Raw genomic sequence first — 20,686 nt, 5'->3', positions numbered from 1 at the left:
CACCTCCCAGAAATTCAACTATAGATAAGTTAGCCAAGAATGCCAAAATTAAACTGTCAGCCTTTGTAGCGGAGCACAATTCGCCTGTCAATATTGACCAATTTCGGGATGTCTTAAAAATGCTTCCCAGACTCTAACATTACTAAAAACCAAACCCCACGGCACTACAGCCCTTGAAGGGCCTTGGCCTACCATGCGACCGCTGCTCAGCCAAAAGGCCTGCAGATTACGAGATGTCATGTGGTCAGCACGACAAATCCTCTCAGCCGTTATTCTTGGCTTTCTAGACCGGGGCCGCTATCTCACTGTCAGATAGCTCCTTGATTCTAATCACGTAGGCTGAATGGACCTTGAACCAGCCCTCAGGTCGAGGTAAAAATCCCTGCCCTGGCCGGGAATTGAACCCCGGGCCTCCAGGTAAGAGGCAGGCACGCTACCCCTACATCATGGGGCCGGCACTCTAACATTACTGGAGCCATGAATTTAGGGCATATGAAATGTACTAAAATAGTGAGAAAAGTTATTGGTGAAACTTATAAAACTGAATTAGTAGAAAAAGTTTGACATACTGAATTCAGTGTTCTAACTGATGAGTCTATGGACATCATGGGTTGTGGTAAGATATTTTGACTGAGAGACAAATAAACTGACAGTAAACTTTGGAACCTCTGTAACATTTTTGTATTGAAGAAGCAAGATGTGGCAAATGAAGGGGCAAAAAGTGAGAATATATATTCAAATCTGCTGCTTTCTTTTTCTGAGTACATCATATCATTCGAGAATATAATAGGATATGTATCTGATGGTTGTAACTCGATGATGGGCTCCATAAACACAGCTGCTTCTCGAATGATTCAAAACTGTCCAAGTATTTGCGTACTGAAATGTGTGTCACTCTCTTCGCTTGTGCGCGAGTGAAGCTTGCAAGTGCCTGCCTCGACGTTGTGAAAATCTTGTCAGGAATACATATAATTATTTCAAATTTAGTGCAGAGACGTGTAAAACTTCAGAAGTTTCAGAGCTTCTTGAACGTAAAAATTCACAAAATTCTGCACCCGTCACAGACTAAATGGCTATTGTTACTAACTGTTGTTGCCAGAATTGTGAAACAATGGGATGTGTTATGTTTGTTCTTCAATTCAAAATACCTTCAGGAACAGCTTATTGCAGTGGAGCAAATACATCGTTCCCTTAACAACTCATTTTAGAATATGTTTTTCTTGTTTCTCATTTGGATTTTGCCAAAATTCAGAAATCTGAATAAATATTTTTAGAGTAGTAAGAGTGACAGACATGCATGAGAAGATGACAGATGGGTTCAAAGAAATGCTTCTTTGTTACTTGGACTGCCAGAACATTATGACCACCAAATTGGTTGATACTGTTACCAATAATGCATCAAAGTTTCTTTCTGACACTCAAATGTACCTGGGTGTCCATGTTCTTAAGGTCAAACAGAAGCCCGGAATTCGTGATCAGAGAGATGCCATGTGGGATTTTTATAAGATATGTAGAGATTTCCTTCAGCTTGGATGTACAGAGTTGAAGAAAAGATATGATTTTGGTAACAATTTGCTTCCTTTACTACCAGCACTAACCTGCCAAAGCCCTGTAGAATAAGGAACGAGAGAAAACACCCTCACTCCTCTCGTTTGCTTTGAAACTACCCCGAGTAAGGTCAGAAGATCGTAGCATTCACCTTCAGCAGATTGACGATGACTGGAAGAAATTACCCTTTGTCAACATCAATGGTGATATTAAAGCCTGTTCTGAAGTAGATGAATTTTGGGCTAAGTTACAGGAGGTGAAAAACATGTTTAGTGAATGTGAGTTTACAAAGACTTAATAAAAAATCTTCCATCTTTTTTATTTTTTATTATTAAGTCTTTGTAACTAGGATTTGATACAAGAAATGAAGCTGATTTCTTAGAATGTGAGTTTCCCGCACTTCCAGAATTTGCACTCTGTTTTGTCACTCCCTCACTCGAATGCTGATTGTGACAGAATATTCAGCAAATTTAATCTCATCAAAGTCAAAAACAGGAATAGGCTAATTACTTCTATGGTGAATGGAAGCTTGTTGGTCAGTCAGTGTGTTCGAGTCAGTGGTACGTGTAAAGACTTCAAAACATCAGAGAACATGCTCAGAAGGATGACTAAAGCAAGCTCAAGTACCGGCACTTCAGAACTTTCTACTGTGAATGTGCCCAGATGTTCCACAGAAGGAGAAGAAGAAGAAGAAGATGATAATGATGATTATTTCCAGCTATAAGGTAAGGAAGGCACTTCAGAGACTTCATATCTCATATTGACTACTTATTTGCAAATCACCCAATTCTTGAGTAATCTGAATAACATTTATTTTCCTATCTTTGACTACTTATTTTCAAGTCATCCAATTCCTGAGTAATATGAATAAAATTTATTTTCATACCCTCGATACTGCATCTTATATGTTAGCATAATGACTTATATTTATTTTCCATTGTAACCTGTTTAAATGTGGAGTTGTGACAGTGAGACACCTAACTATCGTGCTATAGGTAATCTGCAGAATGTGCCGTTTTACATGTGGCCCGAACCAGAGGTACTCGACTTTTCAGAAATATATTTTTAACCAGGGATTGAACCAGTCAGCTTCCTAAGAAGCTAGTTGCTGTGTGAGTGAGTTATTGCGATTGTAAAGAGACTTAAACTATTAAAATATTAGCTATAAGTTGTACGATCCTCTAAAAAAAAGGGTATTGTATGATCCTGACCATCTCAGATGTTGGCAACGCTGGCTGGAGTAAAGTGTATAAATATTGATAATGAAAAACCTAATCCGCCTGAATTTGCCCGTAATAACGGCTGAATCAGTAAAGGGGTTCTCACTGTAACCGAAGGATACTGCACAGATTAACACAGGAATTTTCAAAGGCCATAATAATACGGTCATTACATATGGGGTTCTCTTCTATTGTACTACAGTGGCCGCGGTCGGATGTCCCATAACCATAATGAACAGAAATAAATACTTGAGAATTTTAACATTTCCTTATGTTAAATGCAGGTTTTGCACTAATGTGAATTACGTTAAATTGAATATAAAATTGCATTTCTCTTATGGAATAATGTTCAGAACTTGAAATTTCTTCTGTTAAATGCAAGTGTACGCTTTGGTCTCTGGAAGATTCTTTGGAAGGAAAATCACTTGTGAACCTCAACACTGCCACATATGACTTGAGTTATGGAAGAAAGAAAGAAGATTACTTTGATAAATAAAGACCTATTCCTTTGCAAAAAACATAAAATTAAATGATGGTTTCCTTCCGGGAACTTAATTTTTGATAAAATGTCGAGATCTTTCTGGATAACCAAATTTATAGATGTGATGATGATCTTATAACAACAAATATACTGAATTCAGTAAAATACAAAAACTGTACTTACTGGATAAGTGCCTTGCCCTATGAAGTTAGCATCTCCAAACATATCTTCGTCTTGGACAACAAACCTCAGTAGAGCAAAATAGGGATTGCAGACTACAAATTCACATATTTCATTCCAGAAAGGATTGAAGCCATTGTCAGCTGCATGTAACAAAGGAAGATTTCATTAGCATTAACAGTACAGACGGAATAATCAACATAACAGATTTAAACAGAGCTTAAAATTATTCTAACACCTGTTGGCAAAGAAATTACCAGTAATTTGTTTTACCAACCAAGGAGCAGGGTGTAAAAATTATGACTTCCATTCAACGGAAAGATGGCGGTAACTGGGAACGGGCGTGTTTTTGTACCTCCGACATATTACTTTCTTTTCTTAGTCTTTCTTGTGTATAGAAGTGTGTCGTACTATGCTTTCATATCTACAACCATCCCTGAAGCAAGTGAAGTGTCATGTGATTCAGTACTGCAATGGTGCTTCGCTGAACGGCATTATATTTTCTCTGCTTTGTCCGTCTCTGATCTCCCTGTGCTTCGCTATGCCCCTGTCTCTTCCAGTGAAAGAACGAAAGGTTGCCATGCTTCCTCACGTGCTGTGTTCGTTATCTTACTACTTCTTTCCGGCGACATTCATTTAAATCCAGGACCGCTTAATGTTTATTATCAGAACCCAGAGCCTGAAAAACAAACTAACTAACTGTGCACTCAGTGAACCTGAAATTAGCGAGTTTGATATCTTATGGTTCACGGAAACTTGGTTACCTGATTTTGTCTCGGACAGTGAGCTTCCATTTTCGTCTAACTTTTCAGTGTTCCGTAAAAACAGAGGTACCGGTAAGCGTAGGGGTGGTGTAATGATTGCAGTAAGTAATAAACTTAAAGCCCGTCACAGGCCCGACCTAGAAACTGAATTTGAGATAACCTGGGTTGAAATTACGATCTCCAGAACTAAAAACTTGTTAGTTGGCTGCTTCTACCGCCCACCCTCCGGTGATATCACAGCGTTAGAAAATTGCTTTAATTCAACGGTTTTGGCTCTGAATAAATCCAACGATATTGTGCTAATCGGTGATTTCAATTTGCACATATCCTGGCAATCTACAACCACTGGAACAGTAACCAACCTTGTGGACTCATTTATTTTGTCTAATTTCATAAACGGTCTTCATCTACATCAGTTCTGCTTAAAACCCACCAGAAATCTGGCTACATTGGATCTCCTCTTCTTTACAGTAACTAGTGTTAGTGTATCTGTCGGCAGAAACATTCTTAGCGCTGACCATGACTCAATCGAAGCTACCCTCAGCCTACCTGCTTATCAACATAAAGACTTCCCACCCGCTGCGAGGCAAACATTTCCTCTGTGGAGTAAAGTGGACTGGCTAGTCGTCAACCAGGACTTGTCATCCCTTCCTTGGTGCTGGTTATCAGCTGAGTATGACGTCAACAGTGCGGTTTCCCTGTTTGAGGATTTAATATTTACTACCATTAAACAGCATATACCTTTCTCCAAACCCAGAACACACAAATATCCCCCCTGGCTGAGTGCCAAAACTAAATTGCTACTAAAGAACAAAACCCGTGCGTGGTCACTCTGGAAGTCTATCCCCAATTCACACACGCATAATGCTTTTAAACATCTCAGGAAAATTTCAAAATCGCATCTTAAAAATGACTACAACTGGCACATCACTTCTATAACTGGTAACCTTAAAAACAACCCCAAAAAATTCTGGACCCTCATTTCATCACGTAGAAAGTCACCCCGGATACCACTGAATCTTGAAATACATAGTGATGATGTCCTAACTGAATTAAGGTCTCAAAAATTCAATGAGTACTTTCACTCCACCTTTACCCCTCCTGCACCTCTCACAGAACTACCACAGATCAATAGTGTTTGAAGTTACTCTCTGTCGCAAATATCAATGACCCCTAACGAAGTTCAAAATATTCTCAGTAGTCTCCCAACAAACCGCTCCACCGGGCCCAATGATATTAGCCCAATATTCCTCAAAAATACTTCTGCATCTCTCTGTGCACCGTTATCTACAATTTTAAACCTGTGTATGGCTACTGGTACATTCCCCGACAGCTCGAAACAAGCTGATATCACACCTATTTTCAAATCTGGCAACAAACATGATATCTCATCATACCGCCCAATATCTATCATTCCAATACTATCCTCTGTCCTTGAAAGAATAATCCACCGCCGACTCCTCTTTTTCACACAGCCGTACCTCTCTGAAGAACAACACGGATTCACTCCCGGAAAATCATGCCTCACTAACCTCACTGTTCTCAATCACCACATCAATACAGCAATGGAAAATATATCTCAGATGTAATCTATATAGATCTGGCCAAGGCATTCGACTCAGTGGATCATGCACTTCTTCATAAGCTCACCTCCAGATTTAATATCCATGGCCCCGTCTTGTCATTGATAACAAGTTTCCTCTCCGGCAGAAAACAAAGAGTGGTACTCCCTGAATCTGCCTCATCATGGTTACCTGTGTTATCAGGTGTATCTCAGGGCAGTATCCTGGGACCACTACTCTTTGTTCTCTATGTCGATGACATAATTCTTTGCATCCAAAATAGTCTGTGTTCCCTCCTCTTGTATGCTGACGACCTGAAAATCCTAAGAGAAGTGTCTACGCCTGATGACTGTGATGAATTACAGACTGTTCTCAATTCATGTGGTGACTGGTTTAAGAAATGGAATCTTTCTTCCAATGTTAAAAAGTGCAATACAATCTCCTTTTCATTGCTAAAGCAAAGAATGAATACTGCATATACAATCCAGAGAAATACATTGCAATCGGCTTCTCAGGTAAGAGACCTAGGTGTTATAATAGACTGTAAACTAACCTTCTCTGCTCAAATTCACTCCATAAAATCCCGTCCTATGCATACTCTAGGCATTCTTTACAGGTTTACTGAAATTAATGATATTAATGCCTAAAAATTATACTTTGTCTCATATGTTCTCCCCATCATTGACTTTTGTTCCCCTATTTGGTCCTCATCTGCTATCACAAACATATCTCAGCTAAATAGTATTTTTAACTTTTTCACTTTCATTGTTAAGACTCGCAATCCTGTTTTTAAGAACAAAACTAAATCTGACATTATGAACTATCTGGGTATACTTGACCTGAGAAGCCGTTTACAGTTCTCTGATCTATGTTAGCTTCACAAAATAATCAATGGCTACACCAAATGTAATACTCTTCCGGCGTTCTTCCCTATACACGTTCCTCCCCGCCCTACACTCAACCGGCGCACTCATCATGTGTCCCATCCGCACCTAACTTTACAACAACGCTCTATCTTCCACCACCTCACTACTCTTGGTAACTCACTACCCGATATTGACATATTCACACCTTTCGCATCCTTCAAACAAAAAATTAGAAGATTCCTCTAAGTCCTCCCCAGGTTTTCACTTTCTTCCGACCCTCCAACCCTCGACCTTTCTTCTTCCTAATTTCAGTAACCGACACTTGCCAGTTACCGTTGTCATTGTTGTTACATTGTTACTGTTAAAATTGTTAATTTATTGTTGTTACTTATTATTGTTGTTTATACCTTTGTTATCTTGTATACGTATTTAAACTTATTATTATTATTATTATTATTATTATTATTATTATTATTATTATTATTGTAAAATGGTCCTCCATAGGCTGTATCTAATAATTAAATAAATAAATTAAAAAAGAAAAATCAAAATCAATGATCTTTTTATTTAAATCTGCTTTATTTAATTTAAGTAAAAAATTTTCAATTTTACATTTTTACTAATCATTTTCAGATTCATGTATGCATCATTGTTTATTAAGTACCTTAGATGAATAATGAAGGATTAATTTAAATTATGTGTTTTAACAATATTTTGAAATAATAATACTTTATTAACGGTAATACCATTTTACATAAGAGTAGAGAAGAATAAACAAAACAAAACACACTAAAAAGAAAGTTCAGTGGAGTATAAGTAGAAAAATATGTACAGATATATACACAGGTTATATTACAAGTAATCACAAGGAAGTAATAGCCATTTCTGGAGAATATGTAAGTGATTTCTAAATTTTGACAATGAGCAGTTAAATATATCAATATCCACTTTTTTTAGAGATCATGACATTCGTTCAATTGGCCCACTGAATGTGTAGTTAGTTCTATGCCAATTTGTAGATAATGTATTCTTGAACCTTGTGAGTCTGTCTGGTACATGTACGTTAATTTTTGCAAGGAGTTGTGGACAATTCACCAAGGAATGAAGCAATTTAAAAATAAAGAGTGTCTCCAATAATTCACAGCGTTGTGACAGGCTATGCAGATTTAAGGTCAGTTGTAGGGATGTATAATCAACATTATCATATGAGAATCCTGCTCTAAATGAATATAAACAAAGAAATTTATGTTGTACTGAATCTAATCTATGGATAGAGGTCTGATGAGAAGGGTTCCACACAGGTGTACTGTATTCTAGTATAGGGCATACCACAGAGACATACAGCAATCGATAGGTAGCTAAGTTTGAAAATTCTCTAGAATATCTAGTAATGCAACCCAATCTTTGAAATGCTTTCTTACAAATCTTTTCAATATGTTCATTAAACGATAGGTTATGACTGAATAAAACACGAAGGTCATTAACTTGTGAAACAGGAGTTAGAATGTTGTTATTACTAAATTTGTACTGAAATGATATTTTCTTCTTGTTTTTAAAATACAATATTATTTTACATTTCTCATGATTAAGTTTCAACCCATTTTGAATACAGTACTTTTCGAGATGATGTAAATCTTCTTGAAGTTTTAAACAATCAAGTGGACAATTAATTTGAATAAATTTTTTTGCATTGTCGGCAAACAAAAGCAATTCAGAATTCTTTAGTATATTTTTAATGTCATTTATGTAGAGAGTAAAAAGTAAGGGTGCAAGGTGAGACCCTTGAGGAACTCCACTGGTAACAATAACAGGCGCAGAAAAATGATTTCTTATTTTAACAATCTGCAGGCAATTTTTCAGATACGATTCAAACCATGAGTGGAGAGGCCCATTAATTCCATAGCCTGTTAGTTTTTGCAGCAAGATATCGTGGTCGACAGTGTCAAAAGCTTTTGAGAAGTCTGTAGAAATGCAGTCCACTTGGGAGTGGTTCTCTATTGCATCCAAGGGGAACTGATAGAATAAAAGAAGATTGCTACAGGTTGACCATCCTGAAAAGAATCCATGTTGCTCATCAATGATGATGTTTCTAAAGAGAGGTGTGATTTTGTCAAGAATTATTGAGCCAAAAATTTTGGAAATATGAGAAGAAATTATAACTGGTCTATATTGTTTAATGTCAGTTTTATCACCATTTTTGAAAACTGGACTAACAAGTCCTTTCTTCCATTCCACTGGAAAAACGCCTTGGTTTAATGATAAGTTGAACAGATAAAAGAGTGCTTCACATAAAATAAATGAGCAGTACTTGAGCAGGTAAGTTGAAACACCATCATGTCCTACAATTTTTTTTAATTCCAGAGATATCAGTTTGTTGTAAATTTCTGCTTTACTAATGTTTATAGCTGATAGATTGACAGAGAAAGGGACATACTACTACTATTCTGATAAGAAGAATAAACAGATGAAAAGTGGTTAGCAAAAAGATTGACAATATTTTCTCCAGTATCTGCTGTAACTTCATTAAGATGCATTGTTGAAGGAATATTATTACATGACCTTTTAGAACTTAGATATTGCCAGAATTTCTGTGGATTGGAAGTAATACTTCGTTCACAGTTGGAGACATACATTGTATAGCAAGATTTAGATTCAGACTTGCATTCATTTCTTAATTTTGAGAAATGCTGATAATCACTACTGAGACCTGATATTTTGTACCACTTGTGTGCTTTCTTCTTTTCAATAATCAGGGACTTCAATTTATGATTAAATCACTTTGGGAATTTGGGAGTCTTAAAATTCCGTATAGGGACGTAAAGTTCCATGTCATAATGTAGTACTGAATAGAAGGTTTCTACTGCTTTATCAATTGACACATTTTGAAACATCACCTTCCAGCTGAACTGTGACAGATAATTTAGTCCATTATAGTCACCATTTAAAAAGTCAAAATAAAAACTATCAGCAGGCAAGGAATTGTATAGCTCATTTATAGGTAAAGAAATCTCTAATGCTGGGTGGTGTCTATCGAGGGGGACAATGCTTTCATTACTAGATTTTACTTCAATGGAACTGGAGTTACTGAAAAGCAAATCAAGAAAGTGATTCAGAAAATTTGGGATAGCATTAAACTGATTTAAACAGAGATAAGAAAAAGTGTCTATAACTAAACTGGACTGCATAGTGTGGTTACCTACTGACATAAGGCCAGAAGATGTTTCTTCATTTACTATCCAATTAAGATATGGTAGATTGTAGTCACCAACAATGAGCAATAAATGGTGGTCAAGATTTGACATAATTTTTTCAACAGCACTGCAATGTTCAAAATATTTTTGGGCAGGAGACTTGGGTGGAATGAATACAGCACCAATGATTAATTTTGTGGTGTTAAAAGTCAGGGATACAAACAACTGTTCAACTGTGTTAATGCACGGTATCAGAGTAGGTTTAAACCTCTTGCTAATACAGATCATTACCCCCCCCCATAGGATGCCTTCATACTCGTTAAAGAAGACCTATCACATCTGAAAATTGAATACGTTTCAAGTCCGAGTTCCACATCACTAATTTCATCATTTAAGTTTGTTTCAGTAAATACCATGATGTCATAGTCAGCTAAACATGAAGAAATTTTAAGTTCAGTTAGTTTGCTACGAAGTCCATTTACATTTTGATAGTATCCTCTAAAGTGTTCAACTAACCATTTTATAGATATCTTTGGTGCTTTCTTCGTATAGTGTATTTGATCTCTGTGAAATGATACCCTATCTACATTGTGTATTGTATTCCTGATATACGTAGATGCTTTGAAAAGTTCTCGGAATGTACTAGAATTAAGTATCTTACCTCGGTGGAACTGCTTTTATTTTTCAACATAGTCTCCCTGTAGACTAATGCATTTGGTCCAGTGATGTTCCAATGCCTTGATCCCATCTCGAAAATGAGATTCCTCCAGGCCTGCAAAATACCTCTGCAATTCGGCTGTCAGTTCTTCCCTTGTAGAAAATCTCCGCCCAGCGAGAAAAATTTTCAGCTTGGGGAATAGATGAAAGTCTGATGGTGCCAAGGTGGATGTGGCAACAATTCGTACCCCAGTTCATGAAGTTTTGCCACAGCAATAACACTTTTGTGCGGCGGAGCGTTGTCCTGATGAAAGTTGACCTTTTTCCTTGCCAAACCAGGCCTTGTTTCGCGTATCTTTTCCTGTAGTTTGTCTAGGAGGTTTGCATAGTATTGCCCCGTAATTGTTTGGCCAGTAGGAAGATAATCTATCAGCAGAATGCCTTTTGCATCACAGAAAACGGAGGCCATGACCTTTCTGGCCGAACGCACTGCCTTCGCTTTCTTTGGTGGTGGTGAATCAGCATGTTTCCACTGCTTTGACTGCTGTTTTGTCTCTGGGGTATAGTAGTGGACCCAAGTTTCATCTCTAGTCACAAACCGGCGCAAAATATCTTATTGATTGCACTGAAAACGGGCCAGACTTTGTTCGGACATTTCCAATCTGGCGCGTTTATTGTCCAATGTCAAGAGCCGTGGCACCCATCTTGCGGATCATTTTTTCATACCCAATTCTTCGGTTAACATATAATATACCCATTCAGAAGACATCCCTACAGCTTCAGCAATCTCCCACACTTTCAGTCGACGATCCTCCATGACCATTTTATGCACTTTTGCGATAAATTCTGGGGTCGTAACACTTTTTGGCCGTCCACTACGCGGTTCATCATCCAAGCTCTCCCGACCAAATTTAAACTCGCTGGTCCACTTGGCAACAGTTGAAAATGAAGGAGCAGAGTCCCCCAGTATGTTCTGAAAGTCGGCATGAATTTCCTTTGCTTTCATACCTTTCTTTACAAAGTATTTAATCACTGCTCGAATCTCAGTTTTTTTCCATTGTTACAAATCACTACGCGGGAACAACAACAACAAAGAGTCGTCACTACCACACTCCTGCAGCTAGAGCACTGACGCGCCACATGTTCACTCACAAAGGATGTATGATTATTGCGCGGGAACCTCGTTGCTCTAGCACTGACATCTAGCGGTGATTCTGAGAACTTTTCAAACCGTCCTCGTAAGTTATACTTTCTAAATCATTTTCTGTATCACTTAAGTTTTTGCCATTAGGATTAGTTTCCTGAGAGCATTCTACTAGATATTCTATTGAGAAGTTTACCAAACTTAGAGGTTCCTTTTCTGTTAAGGTGTAGCCCATCTTTTCTAAAATCACTACCTCTAAGTCAGCTATTACCATCGACAAAAAGGACATCTCCATTACGGCATAACCAGTCAAGAGTGGAGTTTACAGCATCTATATAGCGATAATCAACATCATGCCGATATAAAACGCCACTGAGACAAAGCTTTGCCACTGGAAACCTCCTTTTTATCGCAGTAATAAGCCTATCAATTTCGGCCGTTATGTCACTAGATGTTGAGAAATTATGAAGGTCATTTGTGCCAATATGAACTATCAGGGCTTTAGGATTTTCTTTAATACTATCACTGTTTACATGTTCAGCAAGTTGACCCACTCGTATGCCTGGATAGCAGTACGCAATTCCCTCTTCAACTTCGGGTCCAACATTTCTTATCGAGTCCTCCACTATTACTGTACGGGCTTGTTTATGTACCAGTCACCGACGGGATTTTTTTTTCTTTTTTCGACACTGCAGCCGAGTCGTGTTCTATGATTGCCTAACACTTGAAAACTGTTTTGTGTCACTAAATTACTACTTACAGAATCTTTAAATGCAACAAGTTTCCGGTTAGGCCTAAGATTCTTCGACTTTTAACTCTTTAAAATCATTTTTGTAATGTCTCGGCATTTCAACATTATTTTGTTTAAAGTTCTTCAATTCCAGCAGAGCATTTTCTAGATCCATTAATAACATTTTAATTATTTCATCTTTGGATGAGAGTTCAAGTTCCAGATCTCTTATTCTAAACCTCAAATGCGAGGAGTCCAAAGTGAGGTTATTGGAAACGAGATCATCTACCGGATCCGACACTTTGCTACCAAACGTATTCTTAAATACTCACTCATAAGAAGCATTAAGACTATTAAGACTAGCATTACTTCCATGAATAGATTCATTGCACTTCATACACATATTATTACCGAACATATCACCACTCGGAGAAAAAACAAAATCACTGCTTACCGCCATGTTACTATAGTCGTACAATGGGGTACAATATATCAAAATATATATTTTAAACCAGTTTCTCTCTCTGGTGACTTATTCTTTTAAATAAAAAAAAAACACAAACTAGAAACTATTCTTTACACCAAGCATGTTTTTATACTAATTCTTAATTTTCAGTCATAATTTTAGCTTTCTTACTTACGTAAGTGCTTACCATATTTATGCGTGTATAGGCCACTCCCATGTATGAGTCGCACCAGAATTTTGAAACAGTGGGCATTTTTTTCTTTCTAAATTCTGTTTTAGAATCAAAGTCACAACTTTGTTCTGTGAAATGTGGCAATCTTGTACATTCCTTAGAGTTCAATGCTCGCCTTAGCGCTGAGGGTGGTGAAAGTATGGTACCTAGTAGCATTAATTGTTTGTACGGTAGTTAACGCTGTAAATTGAGGAACATGAGTTGTGCCAGAGCAAGTTACACTACAAAATTTTGTTGTTTGTTGTTGTTGTTGTTTTAAGGGGCCTAACATCGAAGGTCATCGGCCTACAAAATTTTAATTACAAGTGATGTGTTATTACGGTGAAGAAAATGGCAACAGAAAGCGGGAAGGAAGTTTGATGTTGAAAGAACGTGCAGTGTTGGATTTTAATTAAAGATGCATTTATAAAAACTCACAGAATTGGCAGGCATTTTGCAGGAAAAAAGTGCAATATGGTATTCAGAACTGGAAAACAATCTTATGGAGTATGTATGTCAAACACAAGCAGATGGATTTTCTATTTCAGTTGAAATGCTACAGTTTGAAGGACGAAAACTTGCTGAAAGAATGGAAATTCCTGAAAGTCAATTTAAAGCAAGTTACGGTTGGGCAAGACGTTTTATGGCACGAGATGAGTTGGTAAGTCATAAATGAAAAAAAAGTTCCACCTAATCAATACTATTTTATTGTCACATGTAGGACCAGTTTCGACCTCTCAAAAGGTCATCCTCAGCTACACTAGAATTGCATTTACATATTATGCCTGATATTGAGAGCTAATGACATACTCTAGAATTCAACGATTTTAAAGTGGTTATACCCATGCTGAGAATTCAATATTATACAATTACAAAAATTAATTGCTCTTATTACACTCAATCTACATATGTAAGAATCTAACATGAGTTCGTCTTCTTTAGTGTGATGAGTATGTCGGAGTATTTTTAAACATAGGCATTTGCCTAGTCAGTTTAATTGATCTCTAATCTTATGAATATTTAGTCCTGTATGAAATGAACTTAGTTGAACAATTGGAAATAAAAAGTATTATAGCCGTATTAACCATAATTTACATTAAATGTAGAAATATACATGTTGATAATTCAATAAAACAAATGACTAGCCAAAATAAAACAGTAGTAAATATAATTTAACCTGCTTGACTGCACTGTTGATTGTCTAATGCGGCAGGTAATAGTGGTTCTTGCGTTGTACAGTTCGTGTTATATTAGAAAAATAATAAGTTAGCACATAAACAAACACTTAAACACATTAAAACAATAAAAGTCACAATAAAAATTAGTGGACATGGTTTAACTTAATTGCACTGTTGTCTGTCTAAAGCTGCAGATAATAGTAGTTCTTGTGTTGTTGCAGTGCGTATTATGTTAGAATTATGTGAAATAGCTCATAAGCAAAATTCTTAAACACATTAAAACATTAAAATCACTGTAATGTGCATTGGATGTAAACTTCAGTTGACAGTCCAAATTAATAAGAGACAGACACCTTCCATGTTGTTTGCAAGTTTTAAGCTTAAAATATTGTAATCATTGCCAAATGTATGAATATTACTCAACCACTTTCAATTTAGTATTTTGTAACCTTCAATAAATTGTTTGTTTGAAAATGATTAATGTTCTAGAAATTTGTTCACTTTTTGAATCCAAGGTCGTTAATGGTGGCTCTTTCCTTTCTTATGATGGTGAATATCTGCAAGTCGAAATGATTGAATTAGAAATTCTGATTGAAGTAAAAATTGTATACTAGTGTGAGTTCTATGAAAATTTACTTACTGCTGTGGGGTGGTTGAGATGTTTGCTGTTTGGCTGTCTGCCGTGTATTGTACCTTGTACTTCTGATAATGTTGTCGGCTGTTGTGGAGGGGTTGGAGGGGTGTGTGGGGGAAGCCTTGTTGTGTGTATGGGCGGGGCCGGGCGTGTCCGCTGTTTGCGCTATGGCTTGCGTATGACGCTGTTTGTTAACTAATTTGATGTAATCATTCTTTACAATTGGGATAATTTTATTAAATAAAATGTTGGTTTTCTCAGTTAGTTCGTTAATATTATAATTGGGATTTGTATATTGATCAAATGTTATGTATAACTCCTCGTATATATTAAGCAAAGGGCCTTTCGGATTTGTATTTAATATTTTCAAATCATTATCTATGTCCGTAAAATTATGTTTGTAATCGTGCATGTGCTGTCCTATTGCAGAGAAATGATTATGCTTAATAGCGTTGACATGTTCATTATACCTTATTGCAAAATTTCTTCCAGTACGCCCTATGTAACTTGTTAGGCAGTTGTTACATCTAATTCGATATACTCCCGATTGAAAATATTTGTTGTTATTGTTAACTGATCTGGTATTATGTATAATATGCCTGCTGTTATGTGTAGTTCTGAAAGCTATTTTAAGATTAGGCTTCTTAAAGACATTAGATAGAGAATATATGCACGTGTTATTAAAAGTGAAAGTTGCAAAATCCTTTTTAGGTTTATCTGGTTTCAGCAGTGTAGTTTTGGGACGGGATTCGATCTTACGAATAATGGAATTTATCATCTCTTTTTTATAACCATTTTTTCTGGCTATTTCATGAATTAATTGTAACTCTTCATTGAGGTCTGTTTTTGATAAAGGTAAATTAAAAGCTCTGTAAATCATGCTTTGGTATGCTGCTTTCTTATGGGAGTCAGGATGAACGGAGTCCGTCTTTATAGTATTTATTGTGTGAGTGGGTTTACGGTAAATTTTGAAGGTAAGGCGTTTTTCATGCCTAGTAATCGTCAGATCAAGATAGTTTAGCTTACAATTATTCTCAGATTCTTTTGTGAATTGTATATGCGTGTCTATGGCATTTATTTTATCGAGTATAATATTATCCATTCACAATTAAGTATTTATTTTCCACCTAGTCGATACAATGATTGCTTAAGGCAATTTTTAATGGTCAAAAGTGGTACATGTTTCGTATATTATCAACATCTTCAGCCACATAACACTGTTTAGATGAAAAATGTATAAAATTGACAAAGTAATGCTTTAGAGGAAGTGTCCTTAAAATTAACATAAGATTGACAAGATTAAAACAAACAAATAACTCAAGAGAAAATATATAAATTATTTCTACAATAGAAAGCAGTCGTCAAGGAAACACTTGTACAATATTCCATAGAGAAATTGTCCTAATAAATATTCTTTTCTTAATAATTCATGAAAAAAGATCAATTTATAAATTAAAAATTATACAATTTATAAGTAATTATCGAAATGAAGAAATCCTGATATCACAGTGCGGCTCTTATTATTAATGTAGATGAAGATATAACTAATTACTTATAAATTGTATAATTTTTAATTTATAAATTGATCTTTTTTCATGAATTATTAAGAAAAGAATATTTATTAGGACAATTTCTCTATGGAATATTGTACAAGTGTTTCCTTGATGACTGCTTTCTATTGTAGAAATAATTTATATATTTTCTCTTGAGTTATTTGTTTGTTTTAATCTTGTCAATCTTATGTTAATTTTAAGGACACTTCCTCTAAAGCATTACTTTGTCAATTTTATACATTTTTCATCTAAACAGTGTTATGTGGCTGAAGATGTTGATAATATACGAAACATGTACCACTTTTGACCATTAAAAATTGCCTTAAGCAATCATTGTATCGACTAGGTGGAAAATAAATACTTAATTGTGAATCTATTGAAGTGCGATACGGACCATGAAGCTGATTTTATATAATATTATCGTTCGTTATTCTGTTGTAGATGACGAAAAATACGTCATCGACAAATCTACACCAGAAGAATATTCCTTCTATTTTGCAAATAGAATTGTATTCAAGGTGGCTTATGTATATTTCTGCTATTATGCCAGATGTGGGAGACCCCATCGGTAAACCTGTTCGTTGATATATAGTGTCGTGAAACTTAAAAAAGTTGTTATTGACTGCGAATTTGAGTAATGTCATGAATTCTTCGATTTCAAAAGTACTTAACTTACTGTAAGTTTTTAGATTAGTTCTGATTATACTTATAGTTTCTTTAGTGGGGATGTTTGGGTACATGTTATTTATATCGTAAGAAGCTATGGAGTGGTACTGTTCTAATTGTAATTCTTTAGTTTTATTACAAAACTCTATTGAATTTCGTACGGACTTATTTGCTTGAAAAAAAAAATGGTTTCTAAGAAATTTCTGAATATGTTTAGAAAGTCTATATGTGGGACTAGTTCTGTAATTTATAATGGTTCTCATAGGTGTGTTTTCTTTATGAATTTTTGGAAGGGCTTTTGCATTAGGTAGCTGGGGGTTCATTGTTATAAGATTATTTGCTTCTGTTTCAGTTAGCAAGAAATTTGTGTTTTTGAGTAGATTCTTTAGGTTTCTTTGTACTGTATTTGTGGGATCTTTACGTATAATGCGAAACGTATCATTGTTGAAACATTCCTTCATTTTGAGAATGTATTCATCTTTATTTATAATTACCGTTGTGTTTCCTTTGTCAGCTTTTGTTATAAGGAGATTATTCTGTTTGATTTTGTTCTTGAGATTATTTAAATGCGTTATATTTACTTTATTGTTATCAGAGATGTTAGCTTGTATTTTATTGATGTATTGTGGAAGTTTTTTTTGCTATTTCGTGTGTAACTTCTTCTCGTATTTCATGTGGAATCCTTTGTATAGCTAATTCTGTTTCAGTTACCGCCGTTGTGATATCATGTAGTATTGAGGTGTTACCCCAATTATGTTTAGGTCCTTTGCTTAAAATTTCATTTTCTGCTTGGTTGAATATTGTGTTCGTCTTGGTGGGTGTGCTAAGTACCAACTGATGAGCCCAACCTAGCACACGGGGGCGAAACGCTGGCAACCAGGAATGAGTTAGCTGGAAAATTTATAATGTCCAATAATGGACCATTTATATTGGTATTATAAATTTACTCATTCGGGACAAATATTTCAGATTCCCTATGGGAATCAACATTTATATCATCTGATGGCCAAGCAGGCATCAATTTTTGGTAATGAGACAAAGTTTCTCATAGTGCATTGGCACTGCCGGTGGCTTTAAGTAGCCTACGCAGTGGCCTCCACGGTATGCACTAGCCAGTGTCTTGGTGGGTGTGCTAGGTACCAACTGATGAGCCCAACCTAGCACATGGGGGCAAAACGCTGGCAACCAGGGATGAGTTAGCTGGAAAATTTATAATGTCCAATAACGGACCATTTATATTGGTATTATAAATTTACTCATTCGGGACAAATATTTCAGATTCCCTATGGGAATCAACATTTATATCATTAAATGGTATGTTCCGAGCTGTCAGAGGAGAAATGGCGTGGAAGGACATCAGTAGACGAATAAGTTTGAGTGGTGTCTTTAAAAGTAGGAAAGATCACAATATGAAGATAAAGTTGGAATTCAAGAGGACAAATTGGGGCAAATATTCGTTTATAGGAAGGGGAGTTAGGGATTGGAATAACTTACCAAGGGAAATGTTCAATAACTTTCCAATTTCTTTGCGATCATTTAAGAAAAGGCTAGGAAAACAACAGATCAGTAGTGATTGATTGATTGATTGATTGATTGATTGATTGATTGATTGATTGATTGATACTGAATGGAAGGTGATTGGGGATTTAAATGAGACTATGGAGTGGGAATGTGGGAAACTGGGAGTAAAATTTCTAGATCCTAATGCACTCAGATGGCCTTTTTTTGCTAGGGGCTTTACGTCGCACCGACACAGATAGGTCTTATGGCGACGATGGGATAGGAATGGCCTAGGAGTTGGAAGGAAGCGGCCGTGGCCTTAATTAAGGTACAGCCCCAGCATTTGCCTGGTGTGAAAATGGGAAACCACGGAAAACCATTTTCAGGGCTGCCGATAGTGGGATTCGAACCTACTACAGATGGCCTTTACTTAAACTGCAGTGGTCCAAATAAGTTAAGAAATTTGTTTAGAAAGGTTATAAACAGGTACATTCAGGGAAACGGGGTGACCTAGGTAGCGGAGGTAAGGGTACAGGGAAATGGAAGTCTGGTAGGGATGACATAAAAATGTTAGTGCTCAGCTGTGTTGTAAAGAAAGGAATCGAATTAAGTAGTTTAATAGATATATACTTACCAGATATTGCAATAGGAGTTGAATCATTGCTGAGAAATGATATAATGGATGCAGAAATATTCTCATGGAAACGGGTGTGTATCATAGAGATAGGATGGGAATGGTAGGAGGGGGAGTATTCATTCTGGTGAAAGAAGAATTTGTAAGCTACAAAAAAGTTAAAGATGACAAACATGAAATTCTACGTGTAAGGCTCATCTCTAAAGATAATAGGCAACTTGATGTCTTTGGAGTGTACAGACCGGGAAAGGGGAGCACTGACACGGATTCAGAATTATTTGATCAGATAATCAGCTATGTACGAAACGACAAGGAAAGAAATGTGATTGTAGCGGGAGATCTGAATTTACCAGATGTCAATTGGGAAGGTAATGTAAATGACAGGAAGCATGAACAACAAATGGCAAATAAGTTAATATGGGAAGGGCACCTGATTCAGAAAGTGATAGAACCAACTAGAGGGGAGAATATTCTGGATGTGGTGCTGGTAAAACCAGATGAGCTCTATAGAGAAACGGAAGTAATAGATGGTTTTAGTGATCACAAAGCTGTTTTTGTTGTAGTTAAAAATAAATGTGAAAGAAAGGAAGGTATTAAAATTACAACTATTAGGCAGTACCACATGGCTGATAAAACAGGCATGAGGGAGTATTTAAAAAATAAATATGATTGGTGGAAAACGGTAAATAAAAATGTAAACAGACTCTGGAATGGCTTTAGAGCAATTGCTGAGGAATGTGAAAATAGGTTTGTACCTTTATAGGTGGTAAGGAATCGTAAAGATCCCCTTTATTATAACAGAGAATTAAAGAGACTAAGAAGGTGGAGGTTGGAAAGAATAGAGTTAGAAATGGCTGTGGAAGTAAGGAGAAATTGAAGGAACTTACTAGGAAATTGAATCTAGCCAAGAAGTCAGCTAAGGATAACATGATAGCAAGCATAATTTGTGGTCATACAAATTTTAGTGAAAAATGGAAGGGTGTACATCAAGGAAGTGCTTGAAAGACTGCGTAAGGCAGGTCTAACCCTCAAGGCATCCAAGGTTTCCTTCACACAACCCCAGATGTCCTTCTTAGGACATATCGTGTCGGGGAGGGGTGTCTCAATCGATCAGTTTCGTACTGCCGCCATCCAGAATTTTCCCCCTCCAAAGGACATCAAGGCTGTAGCCAGATTCATTGGCAGGTGAATTTCTTTCGCAAATTCATTCCTAATTTTGCTGAACGTGCAGCTCCATTGAACGATTTGAGAAGAAAGGATGCCAAATTTGTGTGGGGTGATGCCCAACGTGAAGCCTTCATGGACTTGAAATCTGCCTTATGTAACGCCCCTGTACTGGCTATGCCAGACTTTTCTAAACGCTTCGTCCTTCAGACTGACGCCTCTTCCTCAGGCATATCCGGAGTTCTTCTACAGGAATTTCAAGAAGGGCGTCGTCCTATTTCTTATGCTTCCCGTGCCCTGAATCCTGCTGAGCGCAATTATTCCATTTATGAGTTGG

The 20,686-nt window shown here is 36.5% G+C and overlaps 1 protein-coding gene across 2 annotated transcripts in view; it reads right to left on the bottom strand.

Annotated features, from left to right (window-relative positions):
* The window catches only part of LOC136886934 (1-phosphatidylinositol 4,5-bisphosphate phosphodiesterase gamma-1-like), a 737,826-nt gene that overhangs the window by 105,761 nt on the left and 611,379 nt on the right, over nucleotides 1-20,686 (bottom strand). For both annotated transcript variants that reach the window (XM_068231056.1, XM_068231055.1), the window contains one exon: nucleotides 3,433-3,572. In XM_068231056.1, coding sequence (XP_068087157.1) covers nucleotides 3,433-3,572 — 140 coding nt within the window. The remainder of the gene's footprint in view (nucleotides 1-3,432; nucleotides 3,573-20,686) is intronic.

This window comes from Anabrus simplex, chromosome 1 (genome assembly GCF_040414725.1).
Source record: "Anabrus simplex isolate iqAnaSimp1 chromosome 1, ASM4041472v1, whole genome shotgun sequence".
Lineage (NCBI taxonomy): Eukaryota > Metazoa > Arthropoda > Insecta > Orthoptera > Tettigoniidae > Anabrus > Anabrus simplex.
The sequence above is the reverse complement of the archived record's forward strand: the minus strand, read 5'-3'. Positions and strand labels throughout refer to the sequence as shown.